The sequence below is a fragment of the Astyanax mexicanus genome, chromosome 17 (assembly GCF_023375975.1).
Source record: "Astyanax mexicanus isolate ESR-SI-001 chromosome 17, AstMex3_surface, whole genome shotgun sequence".
NCBI classification, from domain to species: Eukaryota; Metazoa; Chordata; class Actinopteri; order Characiformes; family Acestrorhamphidae; genus Astyanax; species Astyanax mexicanus.
This window is the reverse complement of record NC_064424.1, coordinates 22,890,002-22,900,754: the sequence shown is the minus strand read 5'-3', so window position 1 is coordinate 22,900,754 and position 10,753 is coordinate 22,890,002. Positions and strand designations below refer to the sequence as shown.

At 34.0% G+C, this 10,753-nt stretch overlaps 1 protein-coding gene and 1 long non-coding RNA gene across 2 annotated transcripts in view; both read left to right on the top strand.

The window, feature by feature from the left end:
- The first annotated feature begins 1,495 nt into the window (after window positions 1-1,495).
- On the top strand, window positions 1,496-3,515 carry LOC125782428 (uncharacterized). Its single transcript, XR_007425104.1, has 3 exons — window positions 1,496-1,511; window positions 2,908-3,069; window positions 3,359-3,515. It is a non-coding gene; the product is annotated as an uncharacterized LOC125782428 (long non-coding RNA).
- Window positions 3,516-6,872: 3,357 nt separating this feature from the next.
- The window catches only part of LOC111188383 (protein NLRC5-like), a 55,330-nt gene continuing 51,449 nt past the window's right edge, over window positions 6,873-10,753 (top strand). Inside the window, exons 1-4 of the mRNA XM_049466663.1 lie at window positions 6,873-7,040; window positions 7,279-7,455; window positions 9,928-10,101; window positions 10,393-10,566. Coding sequence (XP_049322620.1) covers window positions 6,976-7,040; window positions 7,279-7,455; window positions 9,928-10,101; window positions 10,393-10,566 — 590 coding nt within the window. The 5' untranslated portion in view covers window positions 6,873-6,975. The remainder of the gene's footprint in view (window positions 7,041-7,278; window positions 7,456-9,927; window positions 10,102-10,392; window positions 10,567-10,753) is intronic.

The following is a 10,753-nucleotide window of genomic DNA, read 5'->3' as shown; positions in this document are numbered from 1 at the left end:
AAATTGACTAGTAACTAGCTGTTTTCATTCTACTTAAATAATGAATAAAAAATTCCACATCAGTTATAGTTTCTAATATATGATTCTATATTGTGAGATGTAATTATGTATGTTAATTGCAATATAAAAACAGATAATCTATATTAATCAAGCCAATTATTCCTGAATTAACAAATATTTATTAATATTTAATAATTAGTATATTTATTTTCTTCTGAATTCAGCAGGATTTTTAAATTATTATTGAATCATTTGAAAAATATTTTTGTTTACGTTTTACAATTGTATTTTATTAAAGAAATGAATTTTACTTTTGTTGCTACTTCATGCTTAGTGGTTAATGGAGGCTAAATGATTCATAAACGGCTCAACTCTGTGTGCTTGACAATGGTGCTAAAGAATTAGTTATTTTTGTTTGAAAGCGATAAGCTATAAGTAAAGCATAAACAGTAAAGATGATCTCACTAATGAAAGATAAGTATTTAAGATATGCCTTTTTTATTGTAATGAGAACTTTTATTTTACAGTCTCAGTGATAATAACATCACACAGGAAGGATATGCTGCTCTGGCTTCAGCTCTGAAATTAAACCCTTCATCACACCTGGTAGAGCTGGATCTCAGAGGGAATGATCCTGGAGACACAGGAGTAAAACTGATCACTGATTTACAAAGGAATCCAAACTATAAACTGAAGAAACTAAGGTGACATTTATAGAGATTTATAATATATGGTTAATTTCTGATAACATTATTCTGTTAATTTTTTTGTGGGTTTATAAAAAATACTAGCCTTTTGCTGTCTTTACTTATCTAGTTTATTAAATTAGGCTTTGAGATAGGTTGTCATATATGTTGTATAAACAGTAATATTTAAATTTCAGTGTTTTAATAACTTCCTGACTGCACAAATTTTACCTCATTTTTCCTTGCTATGTTTGTGCACCTTGGGTTCTCTCTCTACAGGTTGCTGAAAAATGATGCTGCAGAGAAAGCCTTCCATTTTCTCTGTAAAGTTCTACAAACAAACCCCTTACTGCTGACAGAAATGGATCTAAGTGAAAAGAAATTCAGAGACTTAGGAATGAAGCAGCTGTCTGGTCTACTGGCAGATTCCCACTGCAGACCTAAAAAACTTACGTCAGTATTTTTAGTATTTTTAATTGAAATAGATCTGGCGTTTGCTTGAGAACATTTAGCAGCAATATTTTTACATAGCCTTTAACATGGAATGACATGATATTAGAGTTAACATCTGCTAAAGGTTAAATGTCTAAGATGTAAACAGCATTTTTGTTACCCAGTAACTGAAGCTTTTTTTCATCTCACTCTCTGCAGGTTAAAGAGTTGCAGTATTACAAAGGAAGCCTGTACTGATTTATCAGCAGCTCTTTGTTCAAATCCTTCACACCTGATAGAGCTGGATCTGAGTGGAAATAAAATGGGAAACTGTGGAGTGAAGCAGCTTTGTGTTCTACTGGAGAATCAGCACTGCGAACTGCAGAGGCTGAAGTGAGTTGTAATTATAATGTTAACTAGAGCTGGGCAATAAATCGATTTTATCAAATTATTTGAATTTACAGTTAAGGACAATGCGTTATTATGAATTTTCTCTCAGTTTTAACTTCTGCTATCTACACTCCCATCTGGGTGTGCTTCCCACAAACAGATACACACACACATCAGTTTCTCTGATTTTGCTATTTGTAGGTATATATTTGAGTAAAATGAACATTGTTGTTTTATTGTATAAACTTCTATTCTACAACATTTTCCCAAATTCCAAATAAAAATTTTGTCATTTAGAGCATTTATTTGCAGAAAAGTAGAAATGGCTGAAATAACAAAAAAGATGCAGAGCTTTCACACCTCAAATAATGCAAAGAAAACAAGTTCATATTCATAAGGTTTTAAGAGTTCAGAAATCAATATTTGGTGGAATAATCCTGTTTTATTTTTTTACATGGATAACTGCTTTTGGATAAATTGATGTCACTCCAGGTGCAAAAATTCAAGCAGTTTAGCTTGGTTTGATGGCTTGTGACCATCCATTTTCCTCTTGATTATATTCCAGAGGTATTCAATTTGGTAAAATCAAAGAAACTAAATATTTTAAGTGGTCTTTTATTTTTTCCCAGAGCTGTATATACACTGCACAAAAAGGGAACACTAAAATAACACATCCTAGATCTCATTGATTAACATATTCCAGGTGAAAATCTTTATTTATTACATAGTGGAATGAGTTGAGAACAAAATAAAATAAAAATGATCAGTAGAAATAAAAATTATTATCCCATGGAGGTCTGGATTTGGAATCATACTCAAAATCAAAGTGGAAAATCCAATGACAGGCTGATCCAACTTCAGTGTAAATTCCTCAAGACAAGTTAAAATGAGGCTCAGTAGTGTGTGTGGCTCCACGTGCCTGTATGATCTCCCTACAGCGCCTGGGCAGGCTCCTGCACAGGGGGTCTGAGAATCTCATCCCGGTACCTAATGGCAGTCAGGATACCTCTAGCCAGCACATGGAGGTCTGCGCGGCTCTCCAAAAAATGCCTCCCCATACCACCACTGACCCACTGCCAAACCGGTCATGCTGGAGGATGTTGCGGCAGCAGAACGTTCTCCATGGTGTCTACAGACTCTGTCACGTCTGTCACATGTGCTCAGTGTGAACCTGCTTTCATACGTGAAGAGCACAGGGCACCAATGGTGAATCTGCCAATCTTGGTGTTCTTTTGTCAGTGCCAGTTTGTGATCTGTAGTTAGATTTTTAGTAGGTAAAATAGATTTGGTAGGATGAGAAAACACATGAAGCACAACAAAGAACACACATTTCACACTGTTTAAAGTGTATCATATTTGTCATGCTCTTATAATAAAGTCGGACTATGTTTGTCTCCAGACTTTCATTCTGCAGTGTAACAGAAGAAGGATATGAATTTCTGGCTTCAGCTCTGAAAAACCCTGCATTACCCCTGATAGAGCTGGATCTCAGAGGAAATGACCCAGGAGACACAGGAGTGAAGAAGCTCACTGATTCATCTTGTTCCACAAGAACAATAAGGTTTCTACACTCCAAACATCTGATTAACTATTTAAAACATTTAGTAGTGTAATTTATTGAAGAACAGTCATTACATCTGTGTTGTTTAAGTAGAAGTTACTGTATAAAAAACATTTGTGGTCCCAATTACAGAGATGATTTTGTGTATGTTTCTAATTAAATGAAAATGTATTTGTTTGAAATAAGGGTACTAATGTAAGGGGGGATGCAGTATTTTGAACATTTCGGAAAGAAAAGAAATATGCTGATATTGGATAAATATGTCATCAATCTGAATATTATTTTTTAGGCTGCTGAACAGCTCTGATGCAGAGGAAATATGTACTTCTCTGACTAAAGATCTGGGAAAAAACCCATTACTGCTGAGAGAGCTGGATCTGAGTGGAAAAATACAAGGAGATTCAGGCATGAAGAAGCTCTCTGCTCTACTAAAGGATTCCCACTGCAGAATCAAGAAACTTAAGTATGTAGTGTGTTTTCTTTAAGTCATTGTAAATGTACAATCATTCATGCAAAGAGAAATATAAATGATTGTAGATTGTTAAACGATTTCATTACTTGGCAGCAGTGATTTTACACTTGGTTAATTTTATATTTAGCAAAATGAACAAGCTCAAACTCAGTGGTTTGCAGTAAGGCCCTTCTAACCCTTCAGAGAAGGGGTGACAATAGGTGCATGTAAATTATTACATAATATTTTAGATCTACAGCTATCTACAGATATTATTTTAGTAATCGAGTACTCTACTGAAAAATTGATAAGATTATTCGAGTAATCAGATAAACATATTTGTTTGCTTAAAGACTAATTAAAAATACACAAGAAAAAATAAGACATTTCACATAATAATGAATGACCAATTGCTTGCCTTTTTTGGATAAGTTATATATTTAAATTCACAAAATACATTTCCAAACTGCAACAACAAATAGAAATAAATGAAGAAATAATAATAATTTAATAATTAGTACTAAATTAACTAAATTAACAAGGATTTCTTGTAAGTATCAAAACTATTCTTTTGTCATTTGTAGCTGTGTTTGTGGGATTTTAAGGTGTATTAAGTTCACATAATTAAGTCAAGACAGATAATATGTAGTTATTGTAATATTCATCTATGTGTAGGTTGGCGGGGGTGGGGTGTGACAATAATTTAGGAAAAAAAACATTTATGTTGCTGAAGACAACATTTTATGTTTACTCGTGTTATAGTCAAAACTGCTGTAGCTGAGTCTGATAAAAAACATTTTTGCTGAGGTCCAATCTAAAGGAAACTGCCTAAGTAGTCATTGCCTTTAAAGGCAGCTCTCTCGTTCGGCAGCATTTTAACCGAACATGAAATGCATCATGGGATTGCCTTCACCGGTAAGGATACAGCTCATGCTTATTTCAGAATTGCGGTAATAAAAGGACGCTGCACGATGTACATTAAATGGAATTAATTTTATTATAATAATATTTAATTATTATAAAAATAATTGTATTATATACATTTATAAATATTCAAGTTCTTTTTTGTTTTTGTGAATCATTACTTTAAACATTAAGTTGACTTTCACTTTATTAAAAAATCAATAAATGATTAGCTAAAAAATGGATTACAGTAACCTGTTGTAGCTAATTAATGCTATAGAAAAGTTTCAAAACTAATTTTCAGTTAACTGCAGTAAACAGTACGATTTTTTAAAAATGTATTTTTTTATTTTTAATAAGCATCAAGTCCATTGTACAGTTCCATTAAATTAAGTACTTTTTTAAATAGTGCTTTTAAAAACATATGTTTACAGAATACGCACCCATGCTTCTTATAAGTAGACACCACAGTATAGTAGGGGTTGCATAGTCTAGTCGACTAGCACTTACCACCTTGGGGAACAGTCGACTAGTTGGATGAAGAAAAAGCAACAGCAAAGATGCAGGCAGAGGCATGCACTCACGGACCTGTCAAAATATGAGGGTGATGGGGGAGCGGGACCAAATATACATGTAGAAAAAATCCCACAAATGAATAAATAATTAATAATAATGACACTAAAAAAAACCTGTCAGCATCTTTAATTCACCTGGTAAGGAATGGGACAGCACTATTTAGCGCTATATGCTTGTTTTAATAAATACAAAAAATTCCAAGCACTAAATTTAATTAATTTATAAGATTATAAGATTATATAATGTGGGTACCACTTTAAAGGGTTTATAAATGGTTTATAAATTAGATTATTACTTATTAATGATTAGGTTGTAAATGCCTTGAAAACCTTTGATAAGCATTTACAACACGTCAATTAAAAAAAGGCATCAGTGATCCGTTGTTTACTCAGTCATTTAATTCAACTTAGTAATTTAATTAATAGTAAATAGTTACACATAATTACAAATATATTAATATTACTGGTTTAAAGGCTGATTAATGGAAAACACATAGTAAGATCAGGATCTAGAAAGATCTGAGGTTTGACAGTAGAAATAAGTGAAGAAACACTATTTTGCAAATCAGCTCATTGTTGCCATTTTTATTTGTGTTGTTATATATTTATTAACTGCTTATTAATGGGTTTTAAAGTATTTGCATCCTAATTTATAAATATTAATAAATCCATTATAAAGGTAGTCTTATTTTAAAGTGGTACTGAAAAGGAATCCAAGAACGCAAGGTGTGATGATGCTAAAAGTGGGAGAGTTTTTTATTGGCTGCATAAGGAAGATATTTTTAATCTAAATTTTATGGCGCTCCTTTATGCTCCATGTTGAAATATGCACTGTGAGAAACAAGGTTTAAGATCCTGTGCAGCTGTATCACTTTGTTAATGTATCAATTTTCCTTTTTAAAGGCAATGCCAAAGACAAATTGAATTTGGAGGTGTAATTTGGAGCCTGTTCAGTTGTTGTTTAAATAATATTTGACGTATTTGTGTTAATCAGCATTAGACATGGCTAAAATAAATAAATAAATAATTTAGCGACCTCCCAAGTTTTTTTGCTTTAATTATGCAAATTACGACTAGTCGACTTCTTTTTCGAACAACTAATATACTAGTAAAAAATACTAGTCCTGCAACCCCTATAATACAGTTGTACTCCGTCACTTGCACAAGAAATAAAACATCTAAATAAGGAAACTGCCAGTCATTTAAACATAAAGCTGAATTATGCAGCCAATTCGATTTTTTGTTATTTCTTGTGTAACAATAAAACACTACTCATATGATGGGTTAGTTTGGATGTTATGAGCAATCCACCCCAGAACTTAAAATGAAACCTTAATGTGTGCAGCACTTAAAAACTCTGTTCACTGCTCAATTGATTAGCACATCACAATGTCCAGTCAGAATTTAATGTTAAATGTTAAATGTTATTTATTGAAAATTACATATATATATAAAAAGGTATAACATTGGAAACCTGGATTTGCTTCAGCGTGAACACAGTCAGTTTTTTAGAAAGGGTAGTAAGCTCATACTATGTTAACCCTGCACTCTCATCATAATACAATCTCTGCAGCATAGGTATAAGCGTGTTTTAAATTGCCTGTGTTATGCTACAAGAAGCTAAGATTTTGCAAGGCCTACATTACCCTGTATGCAGTGACTTTAATGGAAAAAATAGAGTTGAAATGTTAAACATGTTGATTTCCATATAGTCTCCCTGAACTCTGTTGATCTCAAGTTCGAATGGAGTCCATTTCTCCCTGAGACAAAGACAAGATTTCCAAATAAAGACTGCAACACTAATTTTCACAGAAATACTATCCACTGAACAAGTTCATAAATCTTATGTTCATAATTTCTGTTTTCAGGCTAAATAACAACAGCATTGCAGAGGAAGGCTGTGCTGCTCTATCATCAGCGCTTTACTCCAATCCTTCACACCTGATAGATCTGGATCTGAGTGATAACAATCTAGGAATGCCTGGAGTGAAGCAGCTGTGTTCCTTCCTGAATAAAACAGACTGTAGACTGCAGCAGTTGAAGTAATTATCTATGGCGTCACAGTGTAGACTAATCATTAACAATGAGAATTGGTTTTATTGCTATATACAGTAAAGTTAATAAGAATGTTGTGTAGGTTTTGCAAATAAGAAACATACATGTGGTCTCACAGCTAAATAATTCATCACATGAAGAAAAGTGCTTTTAAAGCAGATTGACCGTTACAATTACATGCAAGCTTGTGTTGTTCTAATACAGAAAATGTATGTTGTTTTTTAGACTTTCATTCTGCAGTATAACAGAAGAAGGATATGCTGCTCTGGCTTTAGCTCTAAAATCAAACCCCTCCTCACTCCTGAATGAGCTGGATCTCAGAGGAAATGATCCTGGAGAAACAGGAGTAGAGCTGCTTACTGATTTACAAAGTGATGCAGCCAGTAAACTCAAGAAACTAAGGTAAACAATTTCTTTGGAACAAAAGAACTTCATTGAAATGGTCTGCATTGTGCAGGGGATGTTAGGAACATTTTTTATTTTGTTAAACAGCAAGTTTTAATGTCCTTAAGGTCAATGTAAAATTAAACTGGGCCTTTACACCTTGTTTGATAAAGTCTCTTAACCTGTGAAATAGGGCTGGGCGATATATCGAGATTGAAAAAATATTGATATATTTTCATATGCGATATAAGACGAGTCAATTTTGTGTATATCGATATAGACTATGCCACGTTACAGTGAGCCCCATCAGTTCTCCCGCTGTCTCTCTATACAGCTTCACCTAGCCCTGCCTCCCTCCCTCCCTCCCTCAATAAACACACTACCCCTCCCCCACCGGAGTCAGCAGCCAACCAGCAGGAGCATGGAGAGAGAGAGAGCAGGCAACAGAGAAACCTAACATTACAGCTCATTTCGAGATGGTTTGGATTCAGAGAGTCAGATGAGCAGCAGGATAAGGTATTCTGTAGAGCGGAGGTCAGTAATAGGCGGACCTGGTCTACTAGTGAAATATAGTTTATTTTGAGCTTTACTAGCCGTTGACGGATGTTTACCAGTGCAGGAAACTCAAAGACCAATCGCCTGCGTTCGAAAGTGTGGCAAACACAGAAGAGAGATTCAAAGCTCATTCAGACGCTGTTCTCTATAAAAACACACACAGTGACGGCAGAACCCGACTTTTCAGCGAAACAGCAGCACGCCTCATGTTCTGAGACCATAGTGCTGAAAAACCGCAGCAGTGTGAAGCATTACCACTGAATTAAACACTGATCTTTAGAGCAGACACACCCACTGTTACAACCCAAGTTGGCTCGTTTTTAAAATGGTTGCAACATAGGGAACAGAAGGGAAGTGAGGAGACCAGACCAGAATTAGATGTTTTATAAATCAGTAATTTATTTTAAAACTGCCAAACATCAATCTTTAAACAATACCATGGCCTAAGAGTCTTAAGGCCTAAGAGGAGCCAACGGTGACGGTGCCAAAGGAAAGAAACAAACAAAACATAAACTTAATCTAAACTATTTATACTAAACAAAAGAACAAAGAAAATAAAAACTACTTCTTAAACTAACAACATAAGTACAAAAAGGCACCCGCCTGCTAACCTAGTATATTTATAAACAAAGACAGCTACATGATGGAAATGTATAAGGCACCTTAACCTTACCTGTTGGACTCCTCAAATTGGTATAAGTATTTATGGCTCAAACAGAGATTTGCTAGACAAGTGATCAAAGAAAAGAACTGAAAGACATTCCCCAAGGAATGACTGCAAGAGCAAATGGCAATGGTGGTGGTAGTAGCAGGGCAACCAGAAGCGCACACACAGTAGGCCCCAGTTCCTGTGTGAGCTCTAGCCGCCATCTTGGTGGTTGACTGCAGGTTTTATAGCCCATGGCTCCTCCCATGAAGGTCAGGTGGACTGCAACCTGCAGAGAAACATGCAAAAACACAGAGAGAGAGAGCACACAGAACATATCCAGCACCCTAGGACTAGACTTGCACGTAACACCCACTCTAACCTGAACTGACCAATCAGCTCCTTCACATGGGTATGAGAATGATCTGACACCGTTTGAGCCCAGATTTACAGAAAACTGCACTTTTTATTTACTTTTTCTTAAGCCCTTTAGATGCTCTTTTTCCAAAAGCACAATGTATAAAATTTGGAACATATAGCTTTGTCTGGAAAGTATCTTTTTGATATTACCTTATGGGATGAAAAAAATATAGAGATATATATCATATATCACAATTCAGAAAAATATATAATATAGTTTTTGATCCATATTGCCCAGCCCTACTGTGAAATATGAACCTACGATTTTTTTTTCATTTTAATAGGTTTTCTCTACATGCTTTAATGACTTTTGCTTGTCTTTCAACCACCTGATCACAGTCCAATCCCATTCTTAATGACTAACATAAATTCTGTATATTCCTATTGCATTTTACAGCCTTCTCAACAAAATCCACTGTTTAAAAAAACTAAAGTACAGGAACCAGAAATGACAATATAATTTAACAATATATAGTTTAACTCAAAAATTTGGCTTTACAAAAGCAATAATGTTTTGTTTTAATCTTTATTGTCTGAGAACAAATACCTCACTTCTTATACTCTTTTATACTCTCTTCTTATGTCCCTTCTTTCCCAATTACTTAATTGACCTTGATTAATATACCATCATCTTAACTCTAAATGCCTGAAAGAAGGTTTATAAGCCATAATTGAGAAGGATGTATACGATTATCCTGTCATGTATGGAAGAAATATTATTTAAGTTTAACAATGACTTGTGTGAAATGCTTGACTTTTATATTTTAAATAAATATTAACAATTTTTGTACCAGACTAGAACATTTGTAGAATTCTTAAAATGAAACCTCAAAATTCAAGTCATTTTTTGTGTTTTTTACTCTTTACAGGTTGTTAAAAAGCTCTGCTGCAAAGAAAGCTTGTGCTTCTCTGGCTAAAGTACTAGGAACAAACCCTTTACTGCTGAGAGAGCTGGATCTGAGTGAGAAAATACAAGGAGACTCAGCAATGAAGCAACTCTCTGCTCTACTGAAAGATTCACACTGCAGACCCAAGAAACTTAAGTATGGAGTCTTGATTTTTCAGTCATTGTAAATGTGTAATTTTTCATGCAAAGAAAAAGTTCTTGTACATTTAAACATTATTTATATATGTTGCATTTTAACCAATTTACCACAAAGGGGAAATAATCTTCTGGGTAAATATGTTGAAGACACTGAATTGAACTGAAGGAAAGACATTTATATACATATATTATACATTTATTTATATATATTTAAAATGTCTTCCCCATCTATATTAATCTTTAAAGATGTTCATCAGTAATTTATAATTTTACTGTGTTCTGATTTCAGGCTGAAAAATGGCAACATTTCAGAGAAAGGCTGTGCTGCTCTATCATCAGCTCTTTGTTCTAATCCTTCACACCTGATAGATCTGGATCTGAGTGATAATAAACTGTTGACTGCAGGAGTGAAGGAGTTCAGTGCTGTGTTAAAGAATCCTCAATGTACACTTCAGAAACTCAAGTAAGAAGCTTTGAAATACCAAGAACTGCATCAAGGAATAACAAGCATAAATAGACTAAGTGTGTTAAAGATATTTGTTTTATGATTTTATTTATATTCTGTTATTAATAGTCTTAATTAGTCTTAACAATGCAAGAATGAAATTAAACATACGGTTTATTGTATTTATTGCTGAATAATGAATTTT